The 12,151-nt window shown below is 44.7% G+C and overlaps 2 protein-coding genes across 4 annotated transcripts in view; one reads left to right on the top strand and one right to left on the bottom strand.

The window, feature by feature from the left end:
* Positions 1-6,057, bottom strand: part of LOC144166802 (uncharacterized) — a gene marked incomplete in the record, with an annotated part of 40,553 nt that extends 34,496 nt beyond the window's left edge. The window contains 2 exon segments of the mRNA XM_077696296.1: positions 5,427-5,536; positions 5,820-6,057. Coding sequence (XP_077552422.1) covers positions 5,427-5,530 — 104 coding nt within the window.
* Positions 6,058-6,382: 325 nt separating this feature from the next.
* On the top strand, positions 6,383-11,434 carry LOC144166801 (thioredoxin-like protein 4A). 3 transcript variants are annotated; one of them, XM_077696293.1, is made up of 3 exons: positions 6,383-6,537; positions 7,862-8,052; positions 10,883-11,430. In XM_077696293.1, exons 2-3 carry the CDS (start codon positions 7,900-7,902, stop codon positions 11,156-11,158), a joined length of 429 nt encoding a protein of 142 aa, XP_077552419.1. In that variant the 5' UTR covers positions 6,383-6,537; positions 7,862-7,899; the 3' UTR covers positions 11,159-11,430. The 3 variants fall into 3 exon arrangements, with proteins under 3 accessions (XP_077552419.1, XP_077552420.1, XP_077552421.1); XM_077696294.1 differs by having other exon boundaries at positions 6,404-6,559; positions 10,883-11,433; XM_077696295.1 differs by lacking the exon at positions 6,383-6,537 and adding an exon at positions 6,682-6,823 and having other exon boundaries at positions 10,883-11,434.
* Positions 11,435-12,151: the final 717 nt, after the last annotated feature.

Below are 12,151 nucleotides of genomic sequence, written 5' to 3'. Positions count from 1 at the left end.
TACACGACAGGCAGGCCCATCACCTAACCGACACCATACTCGCACGTAAACGTGCCTAGTTTTTTCTTTGTCACTTTTTAGTTTAGGTAATTCTTTTATAAAAATTTGTAATAAATCTGTTGTTTGAAATTATTACTACTAGAAAGCCCTATGCTTTCTTTGTCCTTTCATAGTTTACACTTCAGCATAATCATTTTCTGTGGCAATAAAAAAAAATATTTCCTGGAACACCCCAAAACAGCCATTTTTCCGCGGCCACGAAAGTTTTAAGAGCGCTAGATTTTTTTCTTGTTTTTTTACTACTTTAAGTGATAGGGATTTCGTTACAACACAAGCAAGTATACTTAAATGGATATTTTAGAGAGACTGCCTTACTCTCTAGTGGCACAGCCATCAGAAGCGCTAAGTTGACAGGCCCGCAAAAATCCAAAACTTGGTGTAAAGCATTCATATATATATATATATATATATATATATATATATATATATATATATATATATATATATATATATATATATATATATATATATATATATATATATATATATATATATATATATATATATATATATATATATATATATATATATATATATATATATATATATATATATATATATATATATATATATATATATATATATATATATATATATATATATATATATATATATATATATATATATATATATATATATATATATATATATATATATATATATATATATATATATATATATATATATATATATATATATATATATATATATATATATATATATATATATATATATATATATATATATATATATATATATATATATATATATATATATATATATATATATATATAAAAATCATAGCTTAGGAACGTAGGAGCAACTTGTACACCTTAGAATTCCTAAAATAATTTAGGATCAGTACAACTGCCTGTGTATACTTTTCTTCTGCATTTGTTTTTTTCAGATTATTTGACCAATAAACACTAAGTAATTGTACCTTTCACAAAACTGCTGTTATGCATTTGAGAAAGAAATCTATAAGCTATAAGCAATGCTGAATGTGTCCAGTAGCTCAAGAAAAAAGTTTTGGAAGCATCAAAAGCTGCCGTTTTTCAGCCGTAACAAGAGTTACCATAAGCACCCAGTCAGTAGTTCTGTAAATCTTTTGACAACTAGGTATATATTTCAAACTATTCATTCTATGCAAGATTTTATTTCATTTGCGATCAACACGCTGAAACGAATGTGTGCCGCTGTTTTAAAACACTAGCTCAAGTATTAGAGAAATTTCAAGGACCAGTGAACCCCCTTATCCCTTTCACTGCCACTCCTGAGAAACTCACGGGATCATACGCCTGCATATCCCCCTGCCACTTCAGACTATACTTTTGTTGCCTTTTTATCACTCCCTACTCCAGAGACAAGTAACTTGTATTTTAGGAGTGCCATGTCACCTATTGAGAGGTCTCGTGAATGCATAAAACTTGTACAATCAATTTCAGACTTCAGACGGATTGAAAATTTCATCTGCGCCACTTTGCATTCGCCTCAGCAACGCAGCCATGGCGGTTCAGATGCTACCAAAGAAAGGAATTTCGCTAACCGCGTTCAAGCTTCAGTTGCAACTCTCTCAAGCCTAATTGTGAAGAATGTCCAACTAAAAAAAATAAATGTTTCAAGCGACGTACACCCCCCATTTGGAAGATAACTATTTTGTTAACTAGTTAGGTGGCTGCTTGTAATCAATGCAACTTTTTATTAGATAAGATATTCCTGTACACAAATGTTTAGACACTTTCCAGAGCACCGTAGTGCATTAGTAGCACAGGATTTCCGTGGAACATGAAACAGCAGCAGCCAAAAAAGGCCCGTAATAAAAACCAGTATTAAAAAAAGAACAAAAAACCTGCCAGCGAACGGGACATTACAGAAGAAAAGGGTAACAACAGCTGCCTTGTACAAGGCCATGCTAGGAGACTGTACGGGAGCAGAGAGCCAAGGAAAGGCCTCTTGCATCTCCTGCTGGCAGCTGGCCAAGGAGATAGGAGAGGCAGGAAGTGTCTTTCCAACTTATTAGTTTATTTCCGGCATGATGTGTTGAGGCGGTTTGGCGTGGGCATTACGTTTCCATCTTGCTAAATGCAGAGACTCAGAATTGGCTCTTTGTGCTCACCCTGCAGATAAGTGTTATTTCTAACAGTGACTTTCCGATGTCACTTCAAAGTTGTTACGAGTGGGTTATACCCCTGTCACACGGCAAATCTAATGTCATTCAAACTGAATGACATCAGCTGTTAATGACATTCGGCTCGGCCATGCGGGTCTACACGGAGGAACAAATGTCATTTGATTGTGATAGCGGTGACGATTAGCGAGCTCGCAAAACTGCAGAATTACATTTAAAGCGCAACTAGAATGTTTTCACACGTAATATTAAAAAAAAAACGTAACAAAGGATTATTTTTTAAAATACAAGAAAACCACCGATTTAGGTGACATCAGTAAAGATCACAAGCTGAAACAAGTCTGCAAAAAATCCGGATTAGGGTAGCGCGCGCACTGGGGACGAGATTTTATTTTTTATTAGTACTTGTTTTTCTTTATTTGAACAATAACACAAAGAAGAAAATACAAGTTTACTGAAAGTTTTTAGAAACAGTATTCTTTGGTTTATTACTGAATTTTCCTGTCCAGGGACGCACTACTGCTGTCGAGGCTACTCATTTGGCCACTAACTGAGGTCCGGGACCTCAGTTAGCCGCTAAATGTCATTTGCCTCAAATGTCATTTGGTAATCTCGTGTAGCGCCGAACTAATGACGTTTAGAGTGAATGACATTTGCTGTAAATGTCATTAGATCTGCCGTGTGACAGCGGTATTAGAAGACTGCGTTCACAAATGTTAACACACAATCCAGCCATTTTATGAAATTTCGGACACAGATATAACTGTTCTGTTCAAGTTTCTTCACTGTCATGAAACAGCAGAAATATGCAAGCTATCTCACTGGCCAACAACGTATTTTCATCTTGGACAGGTTCCGAAGTTGCCCAAACACACACACACACACACACACGGACCGTGAGCCCAATACAGTCGAAAAACAAATCGACAGCAACGCCAGACTTCAGCGCTACAACGTACAGGCTACATCGCTGCACAAGGCCTCATAACAAGTGATTTTTTTCCTTTCTGATGATAAATCAGCCACATTAGAAAGCTTCCAATTAAAATCACCCCCCCCCCCTGCCCACACACACAAAAAGAACAATGTACTGCTGCGTGCATGATTGGACTGAGCTTGCAAAGACGTGCATTTGAAAAAAAGCTACTGATCTGGCAGAATTAAAGTGAGCAGTTCGAATGGGTCGTTTCCGGTTGTAACCTGCACGTGCCAGAAAGTTGTGCACAAAAATCCGCCCCTTTACCTTACCCTGTGGTGCCTTCCAACGAATGCGGCAAGCTAGGTGGGCATGCCAGGCAGCGAACCACTCTGGCCACTGTCACACTTGGCTTGTTGTTGCCCCGAGCAAGAGTTCACACTCAAATGACTTTTTCTTTCCTGTTAGTGTCAAACACGTGCAGAGAAGTGGAGCACGCTATGACAGGGACACTACGGCCGAACGAAAATGTTCAGAGGAATTTGCCCCCCTTGCGCAGAATAAACCCACCACAGAATCCGCGTTCGGGCTTTTGTGATGAGCTGGCATTTTGCTGATGAACGATGAAAGGCTGCCATGGCAAGTCCATGTTATTTACAGGAGAGAGAAAAAAAAATAAAGGAAAGCATAGGTTGGCACCAGCCGTTTCTTTTTTTCTTTTTCATGTAATCAAACGTGGTTTGTTGAAAGACACTATCAATGTGTCGTGTTTACGGGTCACTGGCTACCTGGGAAAACCTGCACGCCATCATTTGTTATCGAAGGCTTGCTGACTGGGATGCACAAGACCTTTCCAGCCCGATTGTGTACGTAACAGGCACACGTACGCGACACACATTGATGTCACAGTACGTAGAACTGCATTCATCAGGTACTGCCCTTACCACAACCTCCTGATGGGGCAACAAGCAGTATGGTAGAAATGTTGAACAAGTGTGCGAAGCTTGGCGAGTAGGTAAGGATTCATGATTGGAAACATGATTAGAAACTTAGCAAATGTTGCAGTGCTGAGGCGACACCCCAACGTCTACTGGGTGGCCAAGCTTTCTGCAATTCCTAGATCAGTTCACACAGTGACAGCTTTTGTTGTGGCACATACAGCAGCAGCTATGTCCAGGCAGGTGTGAAGTGTAGTACTTGCGTTTGTCCTGCCATTCCTCTACCTGGTACTTCATGCAACCTCCAAATTGACAAGGTACTGTAGAGGGGACAGGTGCTGTGGGAAGGGGGCTTAGCCAAGATTAAATGAGAGAAACTACGGTTAGAGTATCCAAAACTTTGATCAGAGTTGGAGTAAAGACAGCGGACAGCTTTCATGCGACGTCACCACAGCCCTTTCTGGAGTACTGCTCTCTGCCTTCTCAGAGCTGCTTGAGAAAGCACACAGCCTTCCACTGTGCAAGTAGTACTCCAACATGGCAGCTACGATGACGTCAGCGCAAGCTATGCATTACGCAGAATCCTGCTAGATCCCGTGATCGTTGTTGGGCTGTACAAATCCTGTTGCCCTTGCGAAAAGTAGTGTGGCCCCAAAACATAACTATGAAGAAACCAAAAGGTTTAAAGAGTGCACTTTTAACATCTGCTGTGCAACAGTGCCCCACAAAAGAGGTTCTGATGTGACAGAGCCCAGGCTTTGAAAGAGAATTGAAACCAGCGGAAAGTTCAAAGTGTTCGACCACCTGTCACCAGCAGCCTACGGGTATTTCTAATTTATGGCCCCCACCCAGCACGTCTAGTTGGCTTCATTTAAAGCACAGACTAACGCACTATCTCCTACGCAAACAGCTGCAGAGCTGTGGCAGCTGCTGCGTTTATTGAACTCTCAGCACTAAATAATACGCCTGCGTCTAGCGTTCCATCCGCACAGAATGAAAAGTGCTGAAGTTCCGTCCAGACGGAACCCAAGGTGCTGCGGGTAACCGTTCGTCCAGACTGGACACCGGCAGGGGAGGAGGAGAGGAGGGGGGGAGGGCAAAAGTGCCCCTTTTTGCACTCCCCTGACGACTGTTAAGAGCTGCGTAACGTCACAAGACGAATAGTTTCAACTTGAAAGACAGCTGTCAAATCCAGAGGACCGCATATGCACTGCACACCAAAAAAAAAAAAAATCAAACGCGCCCGCACAAGTCATTTCCGCACCATTTGAGTCATTAAATATTCCTTAATGTTCGTGTAGCTTCTAAGGCGCTTTACTTAGCAAGTCTGGCGAGTACGCGAACAGACCAAAACGGCAGAAATTTCTGCGGGCTGCGGACTCACCTGGGAAGGGCGCAAGAAGGGCCGCTGGACGAGCCGAACGAAAGCTTTACCGGTTGAGGCTTGTTCCTCCTGCTCCGTGCACGTTTCGGGGCCGCCGAAGACATCGCGCCCTGCGTCAAACGGATTCAAGGGCCACCCGCTCGCGACGACAGAATTCGAAACTATGCACGACGTACGCCCGCGAAAAAGTGTAAACAAGGTATGCGGCACGCAGATTTAGGCGTCTTAGCTCATAGCAACAGACTGCCCCACAGGGAGACCGGCGGCGCGGGCGAAACAATACAATTCGAACACCGCAAGGTCGAACAAAGCCGCGGTTTTGTTGATAAACGAGACGCGGGAACCGTAGTTCAAAATGACATTCTGGGAGGAGCACGCAATGCGACGACTCACTCGGAAGCGCAGGTTTCGAACGAAGGAAGTTCGTGGCAGATGCCGCACGTAAGCGGGAGCCGAAAGCGTTCAGGGTTGATGAGCCGAATTCGGAACGCTTGCCAACACGTTAAGCCTGGTTAATGCGCGTTATTCCACTGCAACAAGTGAGCGAGAAAGTGAAGAAGCCGCCTGCTCGCGCCTTTTGTAGATCCTAAAAAAAATCCCCCGCTGGGGGCTGGAAACTGCCAGCGGCCAATCATATGGGGCCACATCGTTTACTCTGGCACTTTTGCTTCTATTCATTTTTTGCAAGAAGCCACTCCTCAGAGCAGGCAGTCATGAGCCTGAAATTCCACTTAAAAATTGATGTGAGAGTAGTGGAAAATTAAAAATTTAGTATTAACGTTGTTCTCAACTTTTGTAGCTCCATAACGCAAACCGAAACTTAAACAAATCACACTCAACTAATTTTTTTTCTAGTAACAAATTACAAAGCAACAAATGTATAAAAAATATTTACAAATAATTAAAATCAAGTTACAAGTACTTTATTGTGCTAATATAAATGGAAGACCGCGCCCTCTAACAGGTGTATACGATTGTAACGAACATTCTCGAGCCTTTGACGTCGGCTGCTTTTCGTTACTCAAACGTTGTGGTGAAATTGGTTAAATTCTGGTGTTAATCAATAATATATAATAGCGGTTCTATCTTCTGATAGGAAACCCTGTTTATCGTACGTATTGCGATTTCCTTAGGTGCGTAACGCCTTGCAGAAGCTATTTCACTTGGATGTCTACTTGATAGATCTGTCCTTTTGCAGACCGCTCTCCCTCGTGTAAATGCCCTCTCATCTTGAAAGTTGCATTCAGAAACAAGCGTGCGCGCTGCCTTAACCGACTTAGGTGCTTTAAAGGGCGTTTAAATAACCGCGAATAAGGGCACACTTTCGTTGCATCCTGTGTGGCTTTCTGTGTCGTTGAAAACCTAACGTGGCACCGTGTTACCGTGATTGCTGCTTCGTAAGCAGCCTCTGTTTATATCAAAAGGCATAATCTTCCTGTTTTAAGAACCGCGCAAAAGCAACTTTGCTGTTGCCTTTTTTTTTTTCACATATGCAAATGGGCAGTGAACGCTGGTTGTTCAGGCGTATAAACTGTAAAAAGCAGCAATGTAGGACAGAAGTGTTAATGCCTTGCGCGTTAATGAGTCAACTGTGCATGAACTGCCGTCACTTACGCAGTGTGTCAAGAAATGCGCATTAACAGCAGGGCTAGTTGCAGTGTGGGTGCATGCTCTGCAGACGAAACTTGGGGAACTCTAGAACCAAACGCCCAGTTCCACTTGCTTTTAAGGTGCACCCGCCATGGTTGGTGCTTTTTTGGATGGAGGCAGAAAATGATAATGTTTGCGTGTCTAGATTTTGATGAATTTTAATCATATCCCCAGGGGGTCTAAATTAATATGTAGCCCTCCAGTCCCAGGTGTAGCTTCGACATTAAACCTAAGAAACAAAAAGATGTTTGAAGCGGATTACTGTGGAGAGATTGTGATCGAGTGAAATCCACAGCGTTTACTGCCCAACCGTGGTTTCGTACATAGCCTAGATCAGGATTTCCTTAAACATGCTACACTCTAAAGATGCCAGCACTACAGCTACCTCCATAAGTAGAAGGAGCAGAACATGCATGCTTTCAGCAGTCCTAGCTTGCCTAATGGTACGCTGACATGCCTTTGTGCGTTGCTGTCGATTTGCACAGTGTGTGCGGGCGACAAAGCGTTTGCAGTGCGGATTCTTTCTTGGGGTCCTCTGCCATATTTCTAAAAGTTGTGGGTAGTGTGCGGCAGACACAAGTGTTTGTTTCCACACATTTAGCAAGCACGTGATTCATTTGTAACAGAAAAAAAAACAAAACAAAAGAACTCTGGCTGTTCTCCTGGGTGTCAAATTGCAATATCATGCAGTGAACTGCAGTGACAAACAAGCTGTACGTTCCGAACCCTTGCCCCGTCAAGGTGTGCACTGCTAGTGCTGTTGGTGGTGCTGTTTCGTTCCGCAGGTGACCAGCGGGCGAGAGCCACCCGGACAAGCTGAGCCATGTCGTACATGCTGCAGCACCTTCACAATGGCTGGCAGGTGGACCAGGCCATCCTGTCGGAGGAGGACCGAGTGGTGGTCATCCGGTTCGGCCACGACTGGGACCCCACGTGCATGAAGATGGACGAGGTGCTCTACTCCATCGTCGAGAAGGTGGGGAGCGATACAGTGGAATGTCGTTATTTCAGCAATTCGGATTATTTGTCATTCCCACACCCTCTCTTCAAAAATGTACATAGCCCTATGGCAACAAACATTCGCTGATTCGACGAAAAATTGCACGCGCACTGGTTAATTCGGACTGGAGGCAAGTCGAGGACAGCGCAACTGAAACAGTTTTGGGAGCGCGCATTGTTACTGTCTCAACCATCTTCACGAGAGTTTAGATTGACAGCGACCAGTGACGGACTTTGCTGTCGCAGAGGGCTACCCATCGCCATTTCTCGCCATCCGTCGACAGTGACGGTGCATTGTCGAAGTTGATCATGGAGGCAGTTAAATTTCGCCTCTCCATCTTCTTGGCGAACTGATGGAGACGAAATAGAGATGTTCTTTTGATGCGCGAGCCGAGAGGACGATCTCGACTCGCTCCGATGACCGACGACCGATGCTTGGAGCGGGTGAGGGATGAGGACTGCCTTCCTTGCTAGATATTAGGTTTATTTACATTATTTACAAAACTCCAACGTTACATCAGGTCAGAGTGACGGTTACATTGTCACTCTGACAGCAGCAGCCTGTTCGGCCGAGATCTATACTAAACTAGATCCCCTCTCGACCGACCCTCGACAAAACCCAACACGCCGGTTTTGATAGCAGAAACCCTGCCTCCCAAAAGGGGGCGTTCAAGAAAGAGAGAAAAACCTTTCAAAACAATTATTACAAACCATTGATTGGCCACAGGAACCAGCCAATCACACACATGTCCCCACCTGCGGTCACGTGACCCAACCCTCTCTCTTATGCACTCAAAGTGCGTTCCCCACGCACGCTGTTGCACCCGGCCAGAAAATACAGGACATCTGCGGCCTAAAGTGAACCATCCATTACGTTCAGCGGGCGGCATCTGCACAAACAACAGCCAAGCCGAGGGCCCGGAGCGGTCCTCGCGCGGCTGACCTCCCTCCACGCGGCGCCTCCCGCGACGCCCCCGCTGTCCCGCGACGCGCGGGCAATGAGGGTTGCTAATTCCCTCCCAGACGAAGGACGCCGCCGCCTGCCGTCTGTCCCCCGGGAAGAGGCGCTTCAGGCCCAAGCGATCGTCTTCAAGGCGAACGACCCGTCAACGGGGCGCTCCCGGCGCCGGCTTCGCAGATTCTCAAAAACTTACACCGCGCGCCCGTTCGACACTAAGATACGCACCATCATTCAGGTTCCCGTCAGCTTGCCATGCCGAATGACCCTGCCACCTTCGACGCGACAGAGGCATTCAGGCTAATCGCCCCCGTCCTTTGACACACAAAAGGACGGGCACAACACACGCTCTCCGCGGCTCCGAACCTGGCGTCCGTGCGGCTACATGAAAGGGACCCAGGATCGTAGCTACCAGCGGAGGCGACGCCAATACGTGGGCCACCGGCGGCCTTCATTAATTACATGCGGAGCCCGAACTTAACAGAGGCCAAGAAAAACTGCTTTTCTTTCGAACATGTAGGAATGTAGGATAGGGGACGCTGGTGTAATCAAGGCAACGCCTCTAGAAACAGTTGTGGTAGGTCGTTGAGAGATGGCACCAGCTAGTTTCCTTTCTTCACCAAGGAAGTTAATGTGGGTTGTTGCGGCAAATCATGTGTTGCGAGTCACTACCGGAACGGTCGCTTACCTGCAGTGAAACGGACAAAGAGGACCTTGGTACGATGTTCCGGGCAATGTACTTGCGCTAGATGGATTGTCATATGCCCGCAAACTAGTCGTTTCCACTCAGTTGTCCGCAAAAAAACAAGCAAGCATCATGGACTTTTCAAAGTAAAGGTATAGAATAAAAGAATAAAAAATGTGCGTTTTTGTTATTCGTTCGATAATTTGACATTCGGATAATTCGCACATTTCTTTCACTCCGTTGAGATCCGAATTAATGAGGTTTACTGTATCTTGAAAGATGTTGCCCTAGGGAACTGTTGAGCACCTTAGCCAACTGCTTTTTAAATATACTGTCAACGGAGTTGGGAAAATCTGCAGCACGAGTGGCACTGCACTGATGTAATCTTGATACTATACTCAAGTCAAAGCTACAAGGACACGTTCTCTCTGTCATGCTGTGTTCACCGTCATTTTAATGTGCCCCACTGGAAACACAGGCAGTGTTCATTCAAACCCTGTTTCCCCATCAGCAGCTGCTGCTGAATTTTTTTCAAATTAGAGACACGGTTGTAATTTTATTTATTTTTATTGGCTTTACAAGGCAGCGCTTATCATTTGGGAGAACCTGATGCCATAAAGGTGAAGTGGACTTAGTGCTTTGGTGCAACGGGACCACAGTGCAAGCCTTAGTCACTCCGTTGCACCACTTCGTTCGCTAGCGATGCGAAGTGCAGCTGATTGTTGCTCTATGTTCTGGTACATATAAGGTGCAGCACCAAGGGAATGGTTGGTAGTGTTTATCACATCAGCTCATACCTCTAGCAGAAACGCGTGAACGAAAGCGCCTTAAAATGGGACCACGTGCTGTTCCCCTTTTCTTACCAGCAACAAACACCCGCCATGATGTGGTACCACTGTGGTACACGCACTCACTTGCATGCCATGCTGAGCTGAGCACCTGACTGAAATCAAAAATGAAACAGAAAAAAAATTCCACTTGATGTAGTGAAGCTGCCTGTTTGGTAATGCTTACCGAGCTGAATTTTGTGTCTTTCTAACAAGTCATATGTTGAAGTAGAGCTGCCAGATACATTTATTTTATCTTTCGATGATTGTTGCTTGCTTTGTGATGGAGCTGCAGTGCCCGTTTGAAATTCCCGCTCTTTGTCGCATCCGCCCGCAGGTGAAGAACTTTGCGGCCATCTACCTGGTGGACATCTCGGAGGTGCCGGACTTCAACAAGATGTACGAGCTGTACGACCCGTGCACGGTGATGTTCTTCTTCCGCAACAAGCACATCATGATCGATCTGGGCACGGGCAACAACAACAAGATCAACTGGGCCCTCGAGGACAAGCAGGAGATGGTGGACATCGTCGAGACTGTCTACCGGGGCGCCCGCAAGGGCCGCGGTCTCGTCGTCTCCCCCAAGGACTACTCCACCAAGTACCGGTACTGAGCAGTGGTCGGACTTGTGGTCGTGTATCATCATCATCAGGAGAGTGCCTCGGGTGCCAAGTGTTTCCAGTGTATGTAGCTGCATTGGATGTGATAACGTGAGTGGCGTTGGCATCTCAGCGGAACTGCGTGTGCATTTGAGGACAATGTTGGACCAGCCAGGAAGTGCGTTCTCATTCCCATGTTCACCTCGTGTGTTCAGTTTTAATAATAATGTGCAGGAAGAGTCTCATGTGTGTTGCTTCTGCTTGCGAATGCCACTTATAGCCACCAAGGGAATTCATTAGGCAGGAGTTTTGGTTTTGGACAAGTAGTCTACGAGCTTACAGACACTGACTTGTCAAGCAACTGAATAGATGGTGGGTTATTCCTTGACCTAAATACCAGACGACGGATTTTCGCATGTGAGATTTCAGTCGTAGCAGCATCCTCTGCTTTCACAAGTTCTTCTAGCATATGCTACGGCCTCAGTGCTAACATTTGCTACTTGCTACCTGTATTCTTGTCTGACTGGCAATGAAAGCAGCAAATAACATTAATTTAGAGACGGCAAGTATTCAATGCCTAGATCTTGAATTTCATTGCAGAATGTGGTGTACCATAAACTTTTGCAGGATTGCACATCTTTATTTTTTTTCCGCAATGTGAATAGCCTTTATTTAAATGAGTAGGATACGGTATTTTCTTGGCCGTAGATAATATGGCAAAAAAAGTGGAGTGGGTGGTTTTCTAGTAGTTGCCCAAAGAAATACCACAATAAGCCACTAGTGAAATATATCCCGGAGCAAGTTTATTTTCTCATTGTAATTTTCTCTAATGCCTTTCTAGGCAGTGACAAGCATTCATTGTCCTTAAACCTATGGATTAAGACATCACTGTGCGCTATCAAAACGTAGCTGAATCACCTCATGAATGTGTTTGTTCTTTTTTATTCACGGGAGTTTGGCCTGTGTTCGTTGCCTTGTAATCCGAATTCTTAAGCCCAGGGAAAAGC

This window comes from Haemaphysalis longicornis, unplaced genomic scaffold, assembly GCF_048455015.1.
Source record: "Haemaphysalis longicornis isolate Haplotype H1 unplaced genomic scaffold, Haemaphysalis longicornis Haplotype H1 scaffold_19, whole genome shotgun sequence".
NCBI classification, from domain to species: domain Eukaryota; kingdom Metazoa; phylum Arthropoda; class Arachnida; order Ixodida; family Ixodidae; genus Haemaphysalis; species Haemaphysalis longicornis.
This window is presented reverse-complemented; position numbering and strand designations above follow the sequence as displayed.